The 18,445-nt window shown below is 46.5% G+C and overlaps 1 protein-coding gene across 1 annotated transcript in view; it reads right to left on the bottom strand.

Moving 5' to 3' along the window:
* The window catches only part of CRYL1 (crystallin lambda 1), a 109,604-nt gene that overhangs the window by 11,268 nt on the left and 79,891 nt on the right, over positions 1-18,445 (bottom strand). Inside the window, exons 4-5 of the mRNA XM_012809513.2 lie at positions 13,894-14,055; positions 10,183-10,377 (exon numbers count right to left, since the gene is read on the bottom strand). Of these exons, the coding sequence (XP_012664967.2) occupies positions 10,183-10,377; positions 13,894-14,055 (357 nt within the window). The remainder of the gene's footprint in view (positions 1-10,182; positions 10,378-13,893; positions 14,056-18,445) is intronic.

Genomic DNA, 18,445 nt, shown 5'->3' with positions numbered 1-18,445 from the left:
TTTGATCTTACTCTATTTTATTTTGTTCTACTTTTCACAATACTTAGTGCTGAATTTTCACTTTTTTCTTGAGTAAATACCCCGTCACCACCCGGAACACAGATCTGCCACCCAGGAATCTGGACAGGCCTATGCAAGTACTTCTCCCCTCAAGCAGAGCCATCCATCATCATCTCTGAGAAACAGAAACATGACGAGTCTGGAGGCGGAAGAGGTTCCATCTTGTAAGAGTCGGATCACCAAATGCAGCAGTGAGAAGCAGAGGGCCCTCTTCCATCCTACCAGGGCCACCTGCAGAAGCCCTGGGCTTGTCTTGTATCACCCAGGTCAGAGGCCAGGGAGAAGGGATGGCAGACAGCGAGTCCACCTCAATGTTCAGTCAGAGCAAGGGTGGAATAAAGTAAAACTTGAGTGATTCCTGCATCTCCAGACACGTTCAAGGATGGACTAGACAAGACCCACTAGTGATGAAATGCCTCAAGCAGGAGCTCGAGGTACTAGACTGTCCGTTTGAGAAACATTCCAACCTGGAGTCCTTGCCAATGGTACACAGGGGTCAGGGTCATACCAGAGAGACAGAGCTGCCAGGACACACAAGTTTAAGTTGAGAACCAGCAAAATAATGCCCAAGTTTCTCCCGAGGTGCTAACTGGTACCAGGAGTCGGTTCCCTCCATTTGTATCTACAGTGCACACGTTTTTGTTTTCTGTACTTAGCACTACGCCACCCTGCTTCTCCCACCTGCAACGTGAGACTGGCTCCAAAGCAAGGTGAGAAAGAGCTGACCCCACGGTCCCCATGAACACCACCTTCCAGGGAGGAGGTAAGGCTGCTGTTAGATCTTAATGAGGAGACATAAAAGACTGCTAAGTGCCGCCCACACTATTCCTTGCAGGTTTGGGGTTGGGGCGCTCGGCATGCTGCCATCCTTACTGGCTTTCTTGGAAGCCCGACACAGACATTCCTACGGAATGATTCGAGAGGATTTTACTAACTCTAGCAGAGTTGATTGAACACCACAATGAAGTGATGCAATAGGACACTGAATCAAGCCCATAAAATACCCCACCCGTCAGGGGCCTTCTGAGAAGACAACATAAGTCAGCTCAGGGGAAGAAGGCAAGGAACGCCAGGTGGACCACACCAGTCTGGCTGCCGGGAAACAAACCCGCCCACGCCGTGGGTGGTGGAGACGCAGTCTCACCTCTGGGAGGCATCTTGCCTCTGTCTATCAAGTCATAAAATGCTACTCGGACAGGGTGAGCCCACTGCTGGGACTCTCTCCATGGAAGGATTCCAGAAGAAACTGTGTGCAAAGAGTCTCACTGAGCCATCATCAAGGCAGAAAACCTGAAACTACTTTGAAACAACCGCTAATAGAGTAGATCAAAAAATTTTAGATTAAAAAAAATAATCACGGGTGGCACCTGTGGCTCAGAGGAATAGGGCACTGTCCCTATATACTGGAGGTGGCAGGTTCAAACCTGGCCCCAGCCCCAAACTGCAAAATCATAATAATAACACAAGGTCATTAAGATGAATAAAAATTTGAGCAACCAGTCTATAAGAGATAGGAACACAGGAAAATTAAAGCACTTAAGGGTAAGGTAAACATAGCTAGTATTTTTTTTTCCTTTGAATTTTCTATATAATAGCGTTTTAAAGTAGAAACAAACCAAAAAATGGGAGGAAAAGAACTCTTTCAGCCCAGTGATCATGTAGCTATGTGTGGGACAATGCCCTCAGGAGGAAAAACTACAGTGTAGCAGAGTTTGAAAGAAAGGGAAAGTCTTGACCTTACACAACAAAACACAACCTTTTGGATGAAAGTGACTAAGTTCACTACTATTCACCAAGGGCAGTGACACCTTAATTGGTCACTCTGGGAATACAGTTTGTTACAAAGAGGTCTGAACCAAAGAGTACAAGTCCCTACTTCAAAACAAGAGCAGCACAGCCCAAGCCCTGTGCCTCTCCCACCCCGACACTTCCCCAGGGGCTTATGTCCCCAGACCCCCAGGAGCCTCACTCCCGGCTCCCCTGCAGCAGAAGGCAGGGATGACTGTGGTTCCTGCAGGACAATGGGTCACACATTGTCATCTGTCACCTCCAGATTCCTTTGCCTTTTCTCTACCATACTCCTTCTGCCCTCCCATCCTTCATTTCAGGCCCTCTCCCCGGCCTGTGAACTCCCAGCTTCAAACTGAGGGGCTGAAATCTATCCCTTGTGTTCACTGCCTGGGCACTTGCTGGTGGCAGTGAGGTGCTACAGTAACAATACTGTCATCATGGGGTATATAGAGTAGTTAGAGCTTCACTAGTAAGAGTTTCACAGGGCTTTTGGGTTTTTTCTTAGTATGCTGTTGGTGTTATTTACATTTGCTAATGGGGATGCAGGTATCTCTAAAACAATAAATCATCAGTTATTGTTCTTTTCAATAAGACTTTGTTACTCACTATTGTGACTGCTCAGTATTTACTTTATGGGTGGACATTTTCTACATTAAATGATCTACTTCTCATAGAAAATCATTACTAGAAAAGGTTCTAGTATTTGATATTCCCTTAAAGAAAAAAAAATGCTGCCAATAAAACTAAGCTACATCATTGACTGTAAACAGTGTATATGCTGATTTGGAAGATGTTGAAACATAAAGACAAATTTTTTGCCTAAGCATTATCTCTAAGCCGTGGTTCTCAACCTGTGGATCATGACCCACAGGACCTGTATTGAAGGGTTTGTGGCATTAGGAAGGTTGCAAACCACTGCTCTAAGCAATCAATAGTAGCAACTAAAACAAATAAATGGGACCCCAAATTAAAAAGCTTTTGCATAGCCAAGGACACAATCAAAAGAACAAATAGACAACCCACAAAATGGTGGAAAATATTCATGAGCCAATACATCTGATAAAGGACCGAGAAGCAGAAACTACAAAGAACTCAAGCAAATCAGCAAGAACCAACCACATGACCCTAAAAAGTGGGTAAGTGGGTGGCACCTGTAGCTTAGTGAGTAGGGCGCTGGCCCCATACACCGAGGGTGGTGGGTCGGAACCCGGACCCAGACAAACTGCAACAAAAAAACAGCCAGGCATTGTGGTGGGCGCCTATAGTCCCAGCTACTCGGGAGGCTGAGGCAAGAGAAATTGCCTAAGCCCAAGAGCTGGAGGTTGCTGTGAGTTGTGACTGTGAAGCCACGGCACTCTACTGAGGGCAACAAAGTAAGACTCTGTCTCTCTAAAAAAAAAAAAAAGCTCATGAAAAAATGTTCAATGTCTCTAATAATTAGAGAAATGTAAATCAAAACCACAATGAGATATCACCTAACTCCAATGAGAATGGTTTATATTATAAAGTATCAAACAACAGATGCTGGCATGGATGCAGAGAAAAAAGACCTCTTGTGCACTGTTGGTGGGACTACAAACTAGTGCAACCTCTATGGAAAACTGTATGGAGATCCCTCAAAGAACTTAAAGTAGAACTACCATTGGATGCAGGAATCTCACTGGTGGGTATATAGCCAAAGGGAAAAAGGTCATTTTATAAAAAGGACACCTGCACTTGAATGTTCATAACAGCACAATTCACAAAGACGTGGGAACAACCCAAGTGCCCTCCAACACCTGAATGGATTAATAAAATGTAGTATATGTATACTATGGAGTAGTACTCAGCCATAAAAAATGGGTATCTCATATCTTTTTGGACACCTGGAGGGAACTGGAAACCATTCTTCTAAGTGATACATCACAAGAATGGAGAAACAAACACGCATTCTCAATACCAAATTGGAAGTAACTTAAGTGCACACATGGAAATAAATCTCAATGAAAATCAGGCTGGGAGAGTGGGAGGAGGGGATGGATAAATTCATACCTTTTGGGTACAGTCCACACTATCCGGGTGAGGGGCACATTTATGTGTATAACTTTGACTCAATCTGTACAAAACAAAGTATGTAAACAAAACATATGTATCCCCTGAAATTCTGAAATTTAAAAATAAAGTAAAAATAAAACAAAAGTTTATCTTAGAACAATGAAACATATCAAGACTGAGGCCAAGGTGGCTCAGAGTCACATAAGCAGAGCTTCTCCAACTCTGATGTGCATAAGACCTGCTAGGAATTTGTTATAACAGACTCCAACTTCAGAATCTGGGGCAGATACTAATTAGATTATCTAATCTAATAAGATCCAGGCGAGGCCCCTGATGCCCTCCAGGGCCCTCACAGGTGTGGACAGGATGTGAGCACCTCGGCTCTGAGCTAACGCCACTGGTGATAGCTACTGAAGACATAAAGCCCTGAATTCAGGGACCTAGAAAACACTTCCAGCAGCACTGCCGTAACATTTACTGAAGTGTCACTGTGTGCCAGGTATTGGGATAAGCCCTTTGCACATATACCCCATCTAATGCCATCCCAGTAAGAAACAGACCTACTATCTTTCCCCCACTTTATGAACGTGGGCATTGGAGCAGAGAGGATGGGTGTGGGTCTGAATTCCCTGCCAGACCTGTGGACTGTGAACTTGTTGGGCCATTTCTTACTTTGTAAAGGAAACCTACCAATTCACCACTCATGGCTTTAAGGACTAAATGATTTGGGAACACCTGAAAAATCAAAGGGACAGCAGGGAGAACACTTCATAAACTCTGAAGTGCCACACAGACTGAAGTCACAGTGTGAACAGGTGTCATCCTTAGTCATCCGTGATGCCGAGACTCCTAATGCCTGCTCAGCCTCACACAGATGACAGTCACCAGAACCACAAGTGCATCTACCACGAAGAGCTTCACTGCTGATTTCACTATGTGCTCCGAGACACACTTCACTAACTGAACCAACTCCTCCTAATAGCTGGCATTCACTTCTACAAGAAAGCTCAGTGACAAAGCTCTGGAATCCCAGAGTCCCATCCAGATGCCATAGACCACACCCTCCCTGACGAGCAAAGGACCAAGAGCAAAACTTGTACAGCTCAGGACCCTGGGGACAAAAATCCAGTGCAGGGACAACACTGTCCAGGATGGACAGAACCTGAGATCAGCTATTTCCAAGGCCACCACCAACACGGGACCCTGCTGAGGGCTTCCTGATCCACCTGGCATCTCCACCTGCCCTGCCCTGTGGGAAGAGGTTACAGGCAACAAGCTCAGCTGCTGTCTGGCCAGGAGTTTATCATTAAACACACCTTCCCTTCCTGTACTCATGCCTGAGAATATCAGCTTGAAGTTACATCCCCAGCCAAGAGGACCGCTGTCAACCACTACATGCAAATATGCAAACATTTAAAAATATCAGAAATCCAAAGCATTTCTGGACTTAAGCATTTCAAATGAGGGATAATCAATCTGTACTACCTTGACACCAAGATCAAAGAAAGAAAATACAAAGAAAACTGCTGAAAAATCTCTCTCATGAATTTAAATGTTAAAAACAAAACATAAGCAGATTGGCTGGGCACAGTGGCTCACACCTGTAATCCTAGCACTTTGGAAGGCTGAGGTGGGAGGATTGCTCCAGGCCAGCAATTCAAGACTAGCCTCAGGAAGAGTGAGACCTCCCTGTCTCTAGGAAAAAGAGAAAAATCAGCTGGATGTGGTGCTACACACCCATCAGTTACTCAGGAGGCTGAGGCAGGAGGATCTCTTGAACCCAGAAATTGGAGGCTACAGTGAGCTATGATAAGGTCACTGCACTCTAGTTTGGGCAACAGAGTAAGATCCTGTCTCAATTAAAAAAAGCAACACCAAAACATAAGCAGATCAAATTCAGCAATGTCTAAAAAGAATGACACGCCATAACCATGGTATTTATCCCTGGTATGCAGGGCTGGTTGAACACCGAGGTCAGTCTCTGTGACCTGAGCTATCAATGGTCAGCGACTGGCTCTGTAGCTTCCTCTGCCCCTTGGATGTCAGCAGCAAGACAGCACCATGATGGGGGGAGATTCGAGGCAGGCCCGCTGCTGCTCTGGCTCACACCCCAACTTGGGGGCTCAGACTCTGAATCACCCTTAGATTTGATTTGCAGAGCTGTCCCCACACAGACAGCAGGGAATGGCATTCTTGCCAGCACCCCGACACCTGGACAGAGTGGGGGTGCGCCTTCTAAAAGGCTCCCTCGGTACCTGAGCCAAGTCACTTGGTACCTTTCCAACCTTGAGAACACCTAGCCCTGGTCACTTAATGAGCCAAGCATGGGTCAAACTGAAGAGGCTGCTACTAACTCCAGCTTGCTTTATGAATGCAGAGAGTAATGAGACAAAAGTCCCCACAACGAGTCCCCAAGGGGGCAACTCCCCATCTCACTGCTCATTCTGTTCACCACAGCCAGTGCTCGAGGCACTGGTGCCAAGTCCAAGCCTCAGTTGGAAGGAGAACCTCTATGGGACCTTTGGATCTTCTGAACTTAAGACATGTACAAGACATGAGAACTTAAGACAGGACATCTACTCTACTGTAAAACTTCACCCAATCCCATCCCTTTTTACATTAAAGCATCGTTTAAAAGTTGAGGTAGGGTTGGCGCCTATAGCACGGTGGTTACAGTGCCAACCACGTACACCCAGCCTGGCAGGTTTGAACCTGGCCTGGGCCAGTTAAACAACAATGACAACTGCAACAAAAAAATAGCTGGGTGTTGTGGTAGGCACCTGTAGTCCCAGCTACTTGAGAGGCGGAGGCAAGACAATCGCTTAAGCTTAAGAGTTTGAGGTTGCCGTGAGCTGTGATGCTACAGCACTCTACCAACATGAAGACATAGCGAGACTCTGCCTCAAAAAAAAAAAAAAAAGTTTTGAGGTAAACTTGGAATGCCCCCCAAACTTAGGTTCAACTGTTGAATTTCTATCTTTGAGTATTTCAAGTTCAACTGGCTTTCAAGTTTTAAGTAAAGGGGTGTGACCCAGAACACTCCCCAATTTGAGAGAGGTGGAGCCGGGGCTCTGGGGAGCTTTGCTAAAATTTGCTGACCTGCACTATCTAAAGTTTCCTTTCAAAAAATTTGTACAAGGAGGTCAAGAATCCTAAAATCAACCCAGTTAATGGGAACCGTGTTGGGTACACTGCTGCCTGCTCAGGGCTCTGTGGCTGGTTCAGTAATTGTGGGCAAGATTTCCCAAGGGCCACAGCTCTAACGCACAGCCTGGAACCTTCCAGAAAGCAGGGCCTCAGTGTGGTTGCTCAGAAGCCCAAGGCAGCAGCTATATCAGGAGCAGGTGCACATCCTGTGTCTGCTCAAGCTCCTAGGCCTGGAGTCCTCAAACTATGGCCCACAGGCCACATGCAGCCTACCCAAGACATTTATCTGGCCTGCTGGGTGTTTTTGCCACCGCTGCCTGTCCTGCTTAGCAGCTGACTCGTCCCAGGACTGCAGTACGACCCCCAACGGTCTGAGGGACACTGAACTGGCCCCCTGTTTAAAAAGTTTGAGGACCCCTGTAGGCTGACACAGAGGTATTGCCATTGAGTAGTGACAGTCAAACTCAGGGTGATGAAGGAAGCCCCCCCCACCCCCCGCACTCCCCTTGTCAGCCTCAATAGGCTGGATGTCTCCCCAGCCCAGCTCAGGGCTGCCTCCCCCAGTACGAGAGAAGTCCCTGCAGTCTGCCTTGGTCACTCTCTGTGCTTCATTTTCATTTTCTAAAACATATTATCTTCTAGACTTTCTCTAGAGGCAACTCTTTGGGTCTATTCACCCTTTCTCAGCCTTCTCATGTCTGTGGGCCTCTTCTCATTTTGTCACAAACCACATCCTGATAGATTTTAGTGCCAGTTCTTTATGGGGACTCCAGGCATGGGAGTCTCTATATTGGCCGACACAGACACCTGCGAGATTCACTTTCGCAGGAGGCATGCCGTCCCTGAAAACAGGAGCGAGTGTGATCCTGCCAGCCCATCACGGGGCTACAGTCAGTCAGCCAGGAACCACAGAAGCAAGACAACCCAAAGCAAGGTGGAAACAAGCCAGCAGAACTTCCTGACCACCCAACTTGACAACCTCCTGCCTGCCCTCCTCCTGCAGCAAAGGACACCAGAATCCTCCCTGGTGCTTCCAAACTGCAACAAGTCCCAAGGGGTGGCTGAGACAGATTCCTTGGTGCATGACCCCCGCCCATGTGCCTTACACCAGAATCTCCAAATTCTTCCCTGAATTGGCTCACATTTTTCAGATCAAAAAAAGCAAGATTTAACTCAGGGCACTGAAATACCTTACAAATAAAAAGTAAAAACTGCCTTTAAAACTCCCACAATGTATTAATGCAGTAAGTTAATTTTCTTTGTGGCCTAAATTGTTCTTCTATTTTAGATATTCTACATATTGATTTTTTTTTTTTTTTTTGAAAGAGTCTTACTCTGTGGCCCAGGCTAGAATGCTATGGTATCATAGCTCATAGCAACCTCAAACTCCTGGGCTGAAGTGATCTCCCTGCCTTAGTCCCCCAAGTGGCTGGGACTACAGGCACTCGCTATAATGCCTGGCTAATTTTTCTATTTTTAGTAGAGATGGGGTCTCTCTCTTGCTTAGGCTGGTCTCAAACTCCTAAACTCAAGGGATCCACCCACCTTGGCCTCCCAGAGTCCTAGGATTACAAGTGTGAGCCACCATGCCCAGCCCAGAAATATTTCAAATAGACCTCCAAGTAGGGGCTGGTAGCTCAGTGTTTTGTTTTTGCAGTTTTTGGCTGGAGCTGGGTTTAAACCCTCCACCTCTGGCATATGGGGCCAGCGCCCTACTCCTTTGAGCCACACGCACCGCCCAGCTCAGTGTTTTTTAAAATACCTTGACACTGATATTCAAAAACATTCCTCAATTACTAAAAATTCAAACTGCTGGCTTGTTCCCCAGTGATGTGGGAGCATTAGGTGAATCTGAACAGTGAGACACCGTATGGAGGTCACCATGCAGCACACACCACGGAGCCATCAGGTCAGGTGATGAACCTAGTAGAGATCTGGCCAAATACCAGAAGGAAGCTTTGGGAGGCCCACGTCCGTCACGTTCCTGCCTGGTTTGGAGGAACTGCTGGGAAACCAAGATACAACGCCCAGAGAAGCTCAGGCTTCCTGGTTCCTGTTTCAGGGGAGGCTTGGTGTGTGTTCATGCGAGTTGGAACATAGAACCGTGTGAACTCAGGCCAAGTGCAGATGACTCGAGCCCAAGGACTGTCCTCAGCTGGTGTTGCTGGGCAGACCCTCAAGCTCTCTGCCATGTTTCTACGGCATAAGGTGTGAGCACAGGGCATGGGCAGAAGCTGAACAAATGCCAGAACAGAACCAGACAGTGACTCCCAGGCCCTGGGGCCACTCTAACCCTGGCACTGCTAGGCACAGATGTACACAGGAGTGCATGCAGTGGGCAATTTCTTACCCCACCTGCAAAAGCCTCTATTTAAAGGATGAGGGAGGTTCAGGTCGGGCACTGTGGCTTACACCTGTAATCCTAGCACTGTGGGAAGCTAAGGTGGGTGGATTGCTTGAGCTCGTGAGTTTGAGACCAGCCTAAGCAAGAGTGAGACCCCATCTCTACTAAAAATAGAAAGACTGAGGCAGGAGGATGGTTTGAGCCCAAGAGTTTGAGGTTGCTGTGAGCCCATGATGCCACTGCACTCTACCCAGGGCCACAGTGTGAGACTGTCTCTAAATAAATAAACAAATAAATAAATGATGAGGTTCAATATACATATATGCTATGTATATTTCCTACTTATATTTAAGGCAAAGCATATTATTAACAAGTTTAACATTTGTTTTTTCTTCAAGCTCTTGAAATAATTAGAATCCTTCAGGGGATATAGGTTTATGAAAATATAATTTCTTTCTCCCCGAAGAATTGTAACAAGGGAGTTAATCCTGGGTCTGTGAGAAAACGCAGCATGTCACACAGAGGTAATGACCTGGTAACATCAAGAGAGGGCAGGAAGAAGAGAAGTCTGTCACCATGTCCTGATATCCAATAACTCACTATCAGGAATCTCTCACATAGACAATGAATTGCTATGTTATATTTTGTTTCCAAAACTTCCCCTTGGCCTCCAAAATACAGCAAGAAGGACCAGCCACCCTCTGACTTCTTCCGCTTCCAGGGCACCACTAAGTGACTTCTACTGTCCTGCTCAACCAAGGAGGAAAGGAAGGAGGGAAAGAGGAGGGAAGGAGGGCCATACATACCTCCACCAGCCGCCAGGCCTCGCTGATGACCGCGTACTGCAGGCGGTTCAGGGCAAAGCCGTCCACCTCCCTCAGGAGTCGCACTGGGCACTGTCCGATCTTCTTCATCAGAGCATAGGTTTTGTCCACTGTGGCAGAGGCGGTCTCTGGGTGTGGGACCAGCTCAACCAGAGGGACGTAGTATGGCGGATTCACCTCAGGAGAGGGAAAGAGAAGCAGAGGCATCAAGGGGACGCTCTGGGGTTAGAGGTGTTGCTCTGGCTGACTCTGCTCACCTATCTCCAGTGGTCCCCAAATGATGCTGTTTAAGTGGCTTCTCCTCCACATGGGGGTCACTGGTAGAATGTCACATGTGCTAAGTGAAGCACCCGTTCCCTGGATGTCACACCTGCCAAGACCTGAAGATGCTGAATACACTGACTTGTACATGGGTCTCAGGCCACATTTGTAACTGTGCACTGGACACTGTCACCAGAACACACCACAGCACAGATAGTCCAGCTGCGTTACCCTGGCTCCTGGCTCACACCCCCACACCCAAGTCAACACCAGGAGGGGTCCTTAGCCTCTGCCTCTCCCTTGCTGCTCTGGTGCCCCTTCAGTGACAAGCCCTGCTAATTCTCTCCACAGCTCTCACAAACCCCATCCCCAGTGCCTTCCCTTAGCCCAGGGCCCTGCATGGATTCCACACCCTCTCTGTGGGCCTCCTGGGGGTCTTGACCTCTCCATGCATACTGCCACTGCCATCCTGCTGAGACAGTTGCCTATCAGATCCATGGGGACAGGAGGCAAGAACAGAGGCTGCCAGGGGCTGTGGGTGGAAGGAGTGGGAGCTAGTGTTTAGTGGGCACAGAGGGTCTGTAAGATGGAAAGAGCTCTGGAGGTGGATGGCGGTGATGGCCACATAGCAGTGTGAATGGACTTGATGCCACCAAACCGGATGCTTTTATGCAATATGAATTTCATCAAAATTAAAAATTAAGAAAATAAAACACATTTATTCATTCATTTCCCCTCCAGCTCAAAACTCTGAAGTGACACCCCATCACCCACTATAAAGGGTGTACAACAGAGATACAAGGGGCCAACCCGGAGTCCTCCCTGGCCACTTCCCAAATGGGCCTGGATCCACACTTCGTGTCCTGCGTTGAGCTGGAAGGCGCTAGGAGAGGAGCTGGTGCCATCTCTGCACACCCACTCCAAGTCCATCCTAGTTTCAGGCTCGGAAAAGAACCTGAGGATGAGGACAGGCACCCTTTAAACTTCCCTTGGTAGAGGGGATGGGAGGGGAAGGAACCAGAGAGGAGGGGATGTGAGAGCCCTGTGGGAAGGCAGGCCCCAGTCAGCCGCCCACACCACTGCCCCAAATGCTGGTCTTTCTCTGCTGTGGGTGTGTATGAGAAAGACTAAGAAACTTGCCATCCAGAAATGGGAAACACATGTTAATGGAGCAATTTCTTAGAGGGGATTGCAAATTCCCTTTGGAGATGGGAAGCACATGCAAAGGCTCAGGGAGAAGGCCCTGGGCAGGGCCTGTAGGGCGGACAGGGCAGGGCAGGCGGGGTAGGGCAGGGGTGAGTTCTTCCTCCTTCCTCTACCTGCCCTGGGCTGAAGCTAAGTCAGCACCCGCCCAGCTCCCTCCACCCTCCAGGGGACAGCAGGCAATTCCCATCTCTCCTCCTTCCTCCTATGAATGGGTGACTGAGGTGGGGGGGGAGCATTTAACATCCCCCCACCCCCAGACTTGCTGAAGGACTGTTGTATACTGGTCCTCTGCAGGTAGCACTACAAACAGCAAGCCCCAAATAAAGCACTCACCAGTGTCAGATGGGGACTGAGTCAGAAAAGACAGGGGCACGGGGAGCAGCACTGGGGCACAGACTGCCAGAGCCTAGCAGGAAGCAGGGCCTGGCCAACCTTTGACAGCTGCTTCTGAAAGGGACTCCAGCTGCAGACAGACAAGCCCAGGGACTCTCACCTCCCCACACTGAGATGAGGAAGAAAAAAGTACAGGAGCCTCTGTATAGTGTGGCTTAACTCTGGGTAGAGGCCTGCTACCCTGATAGGGCTAACACAGACCCTAAGTAACAGGAACCGGGATCAAACCCACCTTCACACGTCCTTGCCCCAAACGCCCGCTGCCTGCCTGTTACCCCAGAGCAGAGAGGTGAAGAGTAAGTCTGGGCTACAGCCCTCTCCTGGGCCTTCTGTGCAGGGTGCCCACGACTGCTTCCCTGCTCTGGTCTAGGAAGCCAGCCCACCCACCCGAGGCAGGTGACCCTGGACACCTGGTGGCTGCTCCTTGCTGAGCAGAGGCAGCAGCAACCTTTCACAATTATAGAACATCCACTTTTGCCAAGGCATAAACAGGCCTCTCTTTCCTTCACTCTAGTTCCTGCCCAGGCAAAGATCACTCAAAGCTGAATGACTGAAGCTCCTTGAAGGTGATAAGTGGTTCTGAACTATTTGGGGTCTGCCTGTCCACTCCTCTGGAGGCTGGTGTCATGATGGAGAGGCTCCTCTAACACGGAGGGAAGAAAGGTTAAGTTGGGTTATTTGGTTTGCTTCATTTAAAGTTAGATTCAGTTAAAAATAATTTACAAAGTAAAGAGAGACTAATTTTAAAAATAAGATCTGGACTTCATGCTGCTTGCCTTTGATTAAGTAAGTAAAAGCAGGCAGGGGTGGGAATGTCATTGTTCCACAGTTACCAACTGTCCTATTGGGCAGATGACTGGGCTAGGTGTGGCAGAGAAGAAAGTGACTCAGGAGTCCTCTCACCCATTGGGTAGTTTAAAATTGAAGAGACATGGCAAAGGTCTTGTCAAAGAACTTAGGAGGCATATCCTGAGGGATTTGGTTTTGTTTTAAACTGACTTAGAAGTTACAACACAGGTTAGAAACTGGGAGGGCTTGAGCATGAGGCTGATTCTATACACCTTCTACTGAAGGAGTTAAGTAGCCAGGTGACTAATGACCTGCTAAGGGCCTCTGGTGTCTGACAGGCCCTTTCATGGACATGTACGTGTTAGAGAAGCAAAGACCAGCAGCTCCATGGGACTTGACCTTAGAGTGCTTTCAATTAGGGTCCCTCCTGGTGCTAATCTCCCTGGACTTAAGTCATAATTAAATGTGACTGCTACTCTTCTATGTTTTATGGGCCTCACTTTCCTTATAACTTCTCCTCTCTTTCCACTGTATTTCAGTTCATGACAAAACATCCAGAACCACACAGCTCTGTTCACAATGCTCCAAGCTGCCCCTTTTCTTACCACATAAAATCTGGTAGGCACCCACAACTTACTCTTCCTCACCTCCATGAGCTAATGTTACCTCTCCACTTGCTAAGAAAGAGAAACTTCCCCAACCAAGAGGGCAGATAACTCAAGCTCGGAATCCTGCCTATGTCCCACCACCCCCTCTGACCCATGTCCACATACCTCCCAAAACAGCTCTACCAGCATATCATGCTGCTGCTCTGTGCCTAAGCCGACCAACCCTTCAGAGGGACTTGCACAAGTCTCAACAACCAGCCTCCCAACTCTGTCCCACTGCTCTCAGATGTGTGTGCTGGTCCAGCCACGGGGCAGTATGTGAATTATATCTCAGTAAAGCAGTTCAAAATATGTGGTACTAGTGGGTTAGTCACAGTTTATTGCCCCTGACACACAGAATGAGATACAGTGAATTCACCAGGTTTAAGATACTCACAGGATGAGCCACAATACACTGTTTCACATGCACCAAGCCAGTAAACAACTTGGAAGGCAGGAGGCAAGAGCTGGAACTGCTTAAGACCACTCTGTCATCGAGGATGGCATCCAACTGAGCAAAAATCATCTTCTTCAGATCTAGGTTTTCTGGAACACATTCCTGAAAAAGAACACGTTCACAGTGTTACTTGTGATCCTTGTACTCAGGTTCCAAGCAAAGCAGTTCTTGTTTAATTCATTCCCCAAATGAACCGATTCGAAAATGATGGGGTTTGGAATGTGTTATCCCCAAATATGGCACCACGGCATTTGAGAAAACAGATGAAGCAATTAGTCCTTAAATCTCCCCTTTTATTCCTTCCCCTGGAAGAGGTCAGCAGACTCTCATCCCGAGGTGCCCTTCCTAAACCCAGAGGAAAGGAACATCCTTATCTCTGAAGACACAGGAAAGAATTTGTACTTACAGGCCTTGCAAATTGCCCCCAGGTCATTGCCATTCACCTTTGTCCAATCACTCCTTTAAACAACTGCACACTCTTTTCAGAACTAAGCATAAAATACATGTTTCCCTGTCTCTGGGTCTCCATTTCTGAAGGTTCCTGTGTGATTTAGAGCTTGCATTAAATAGATATGTATGTTTTTCTCTTGTTAACCTGTCTTTTGTTATAAGGACCTCAGTCAAGAACTTTTTAAAAGATGAGGAACAGATTTTACTTTCTCTCCTAAAAAAACATGAGCAACATTTAAGAACAAGAAAAGGCTACTGAGAAATAGGAAAAGTCTTGATAACTCTGGGAAGCAGGGGATGAATACATGGGAGTTGTTTTACTTCCTACCTTTGAAGAGGTCTGAAAATTCTCATGATGAAGTCTGACGACTATATGGGGGTGGATTCTACAAACAGAACACACACAGCACCCAGGCCAACCCCTGTAGCATCTTATTTTCCTATCTGTTCTGACCATGGCATCATCATAGCAACTTCAACAGATCACATTAACTGATCCCCAAGCAAAAATCTTATCCTTATGAAATGAACAAATGTGTTTCACCTGTAATTCCCTCCCCTCTTTGGAGTCTCCCAAGTCTATTCCTTTCTCCCTTCCTGTAGGTTGTCTATTTACTCTGCTGATTATTTCTTTTGCTGTGCAGAAACTTTTTAGCTTAATTAAGTCCCATTTGTTTATTTTTGTTTTTGTTGCCAAAGGCTCTTTGAGAATCCATTTCTAATTGGAGGTTTTTTTTGAAAAAGACCTTTGCTTCTAAAAATCTATAAGTACTTTAATAAAGGAAGGGAGGGGTATAGAGGTAAATTTGGATTAGACACTGCAGATAACATCTGCTTTGAAATTCTAATTAGGAGGCTGGGGAGGGAGTGAGATGACATCTTCTCACACCCCACACTGGCCCCTGGGTGAGGCGTCTTCCTGGGAACATGAGGATGAAGTGGACACTGCCCTGCTGTGGACAGAGTGGGACAGGAGGAGGATGTTCCAACTGCTCAAACACTTTGAAAATGCTGGAGCTATCCTTCTGCTACCTGTACCTCTGGGGATCACAGCAGGGGTCACTCCTTCTTAAGGTGGGTCCCTGCTTAGCTGAGGCCACAGATGCTGCAGGGGTGATCTTAGGATGATTCCCAGTGTGGCCCTGTTACAATCAGAATCAACTGCGTGCTTGTTAAAAATGCAAATGCTCAGGTCCCATCCCAGATTACTGAATCAGTCAGTCTCTTGGGTTAAGTCCAGGCATCTGTAATTTTAATAAGCATTCAGATGATTCCTCTTTTGACTAAAGTGTGAGAACCACTATTCTGAGGTGTGCACCCACAGTGCGCATGCTCAGTGCTCTCAGCGGGCTGTGCTACCAAATGTGTCCCCATCCCTGAGTGGGATGTCTTCTCTGCACTCGATCAAGCCCCCTCCTCCCTCAGCCACTCAGGGACGAACAGTGTGCCCTGACGGGGGGAAAAGGAACAACAGATTAGCACTGTAGCCATCCCATGGCCTCTAACCAACTGGCTGATTTCACTGAAATGTTAAATTTACATATAAGTTACTAAAAATAGTATCAAAGCCAACAGATAAGCAGACATGTGCAAAAATGGAAATTCGGTGAAGTACTACTAGAAAGTGTACCAGAATCACCCCTCAAAAGTAAATAAAATATGTTCAAGTTTAATTTAATAATATCTAACAGTATCTAATATATCAAAATCAGCTATATAAATAAGACACATAAATTTGTTTCTACATCATATACAAGATTTTAAGAGTTCTCTTCTAAGGATAAGGAGACCATTTTGCATTTTTTAACACTTTTTAAAAAAAATAACCAAATCTTGTGCAAATGTATTAAAAACAAAAGGTCATATAAGCACCACATCTCAAAGACAGGGGGAAAAAATGGAGTCATTTAAGAACTGTAAAGCCCATTGTGCTAAGTTCCCTTATCGACAGGGGGACGAGAGCTGCAGTAGCTGGTGAGTTGTACTGAGTCATTCCCGGATCAGTTAAGTCTGCAAGTTGGGTTAAGTTTAAATGGAACCTTGTAGCAAAGCCAGAGACTAAGAATGATGCAGATCCTATTTAAGCTAAAAAAAAGAGTGCCATGAATAGCCTTATTGTAAGCCTGTCATGCAGCTTCTCCCCTGAAATTCTATGCTTTTCTCCAGATCCTTTGATTATCAAAGAGGCAAGAAAACTTGAACCAGAGGAAACCCAAACCTGTTACAATTATGTAAGGGTTTTTAATGGCACATTTGCTTGAAGTTTTGTTGCTGTTTTTTTACGAGTAACCCAATTGTGTTGGATGGGCTCCGCAGGGGTTATGAGGCCTCTGTCCCTATCACTCCTGAATTCATTTCCTTGCTATTCATTCGGTCTGAGAAAGGGGGTCCCTCCTCTCTTGTGGTTGATCACAAAGCTCATGGAGGCTGCAGTCATTCTCTTTGCCCTGGAGGGGACAGCAGGAAAGGCAGGGAGAATGTCACACAGTGAGACAACTGAGCCTCAGCTGCACTCGCTCTCCAATTTATAGTGATGCCACCAGGTAGGGCCCACCCTGTGCATGCTCAGCTCAACTGTCTTTTGGGACCCCTGTTAGAGACAGCCACCAAAATGCTGTCACTGCTGGAGGTAATCAGCTTGGCTTTGCCAAGACTTTGACAGCATCTTTCAAAGCACCTGTGTTTGGGTTTTGTTTGTTTTGAGGGGGAGAGAGATGAAACACAAAATAAGTAATATTCTTCTGCACCGCCACCACCAGACCCTTTTGACTAACAGGACAGAAATCTGGGGGAAAGTAAAGCACAGCAAAACTTCTCAATTATCATGACTGTTATACCACAAGGAGCTTCCTCTTGCTGGCTCAGGCAGTATCAGTCAGTAGCTGAGAGGAGAGGCTAAGTTTAAACACTGTCTCTTTTCTCTTCCCTTCTTGAAAGGGAGAAAGAGGTATAACTTAAGTAAATCACTAATAAACATCAATGTCTTATTTGTAGCAGAAGTTACCCATGTATGACGCCTCTTCGGAAAACCAGTACAGCCCAGGCAAGCCGGTGGGTCAGATAATCCCAGGGACAGAGAGTGCTAGACATGGGCTCACTGCGAGCTCATCCTCTTGCAACATGAAACATGGTGCAAATAAACATTTATTTTTCATGGTGAAAATAAAACACTGTTCAGGTTTTTCTAAAATCAATTCGGGCATTTAAATAGGCATCCTGTTGCTAGAAAATCTGTTTGCTAGTGCAAAAGAGCTGGAAGCAATCTTCAACGTGTTTCCCGAAAGAAAAACCAAATTAGAAGACTTTAGTACTTAAGGTATTGCAAGAGACAGAGGAGTGAGAATCCTACTGCAACTGTAGCAGACGGACATTCTCTCTCGTTCAGGTAGAAGATGGAGGTGGTCTTCACTATGGCAAAGACCATATGGTTGACACCAGGTAATCTCCTGCTTCAACCTATTTCATTAATAGCCCAGTTTCTACACCTGTAATCTTAACGCTCCTGGGAGGCTGGGGCGAGTGGATTGCTTGAACTCAGGAGTTCAAGACCAGCCTGAGCAACAGCAAGACCCCATCTCTACTAAAAATAGAAAAAAAATCAGTCAGGCATTGTGGGGGGTGCCTGTGGTCCCAGCTACTTGGGAGGCTGAGGCAAGAGGATTGCTCTAGCCCAAGAGTTTCAGGTGGTTGCTGTGAACTGTGATGCCATGGCACTCTGCCCAGGGCGATGGGGTGAGATTCTCTCTCTCTCAAAAAACAAAAACAAAAAAACCAGTTTCTCTTCACTGTTTCTCACAAGAGCACAATCTTTAATATCTATCAGATTAATAGGCTGCTATGACTGTGCTTCTCAAGAGGTGTATACCATAATTATATATTAAAAAAAATCTTTTTGCTTTAGAAGAATAGTATATAGTTCAATGCAGTGATTTTCAACTGCTGTGCCATGAGAGCATCTTAGGTGGTGCCACGAAAATTTATAGAGATCATTCACTAAATTATTTTTGAAAGAAGTTCAAAACACATTGTTTTTTTTTTTTTT

Source organism: Otolemur garnettii, unplaced genomic scaffold, assembly GCF_000181295.1.
Source record: "Otolemur garnettii isolate 467f Iridium unplaced genomic scaffold, OtoGar3 scaffold00106, whole genome shotgun sequence".
NCBI lineage: Eukaryota > Metazoa > Chordata > Mammalia > Primates > Galagidae > Otolemur > Otolemur garnettii.
Note: the sequence above shows the minus strand (reverse complement) of the source record. Positions and strands in the feature narration are given on the sequence as shown.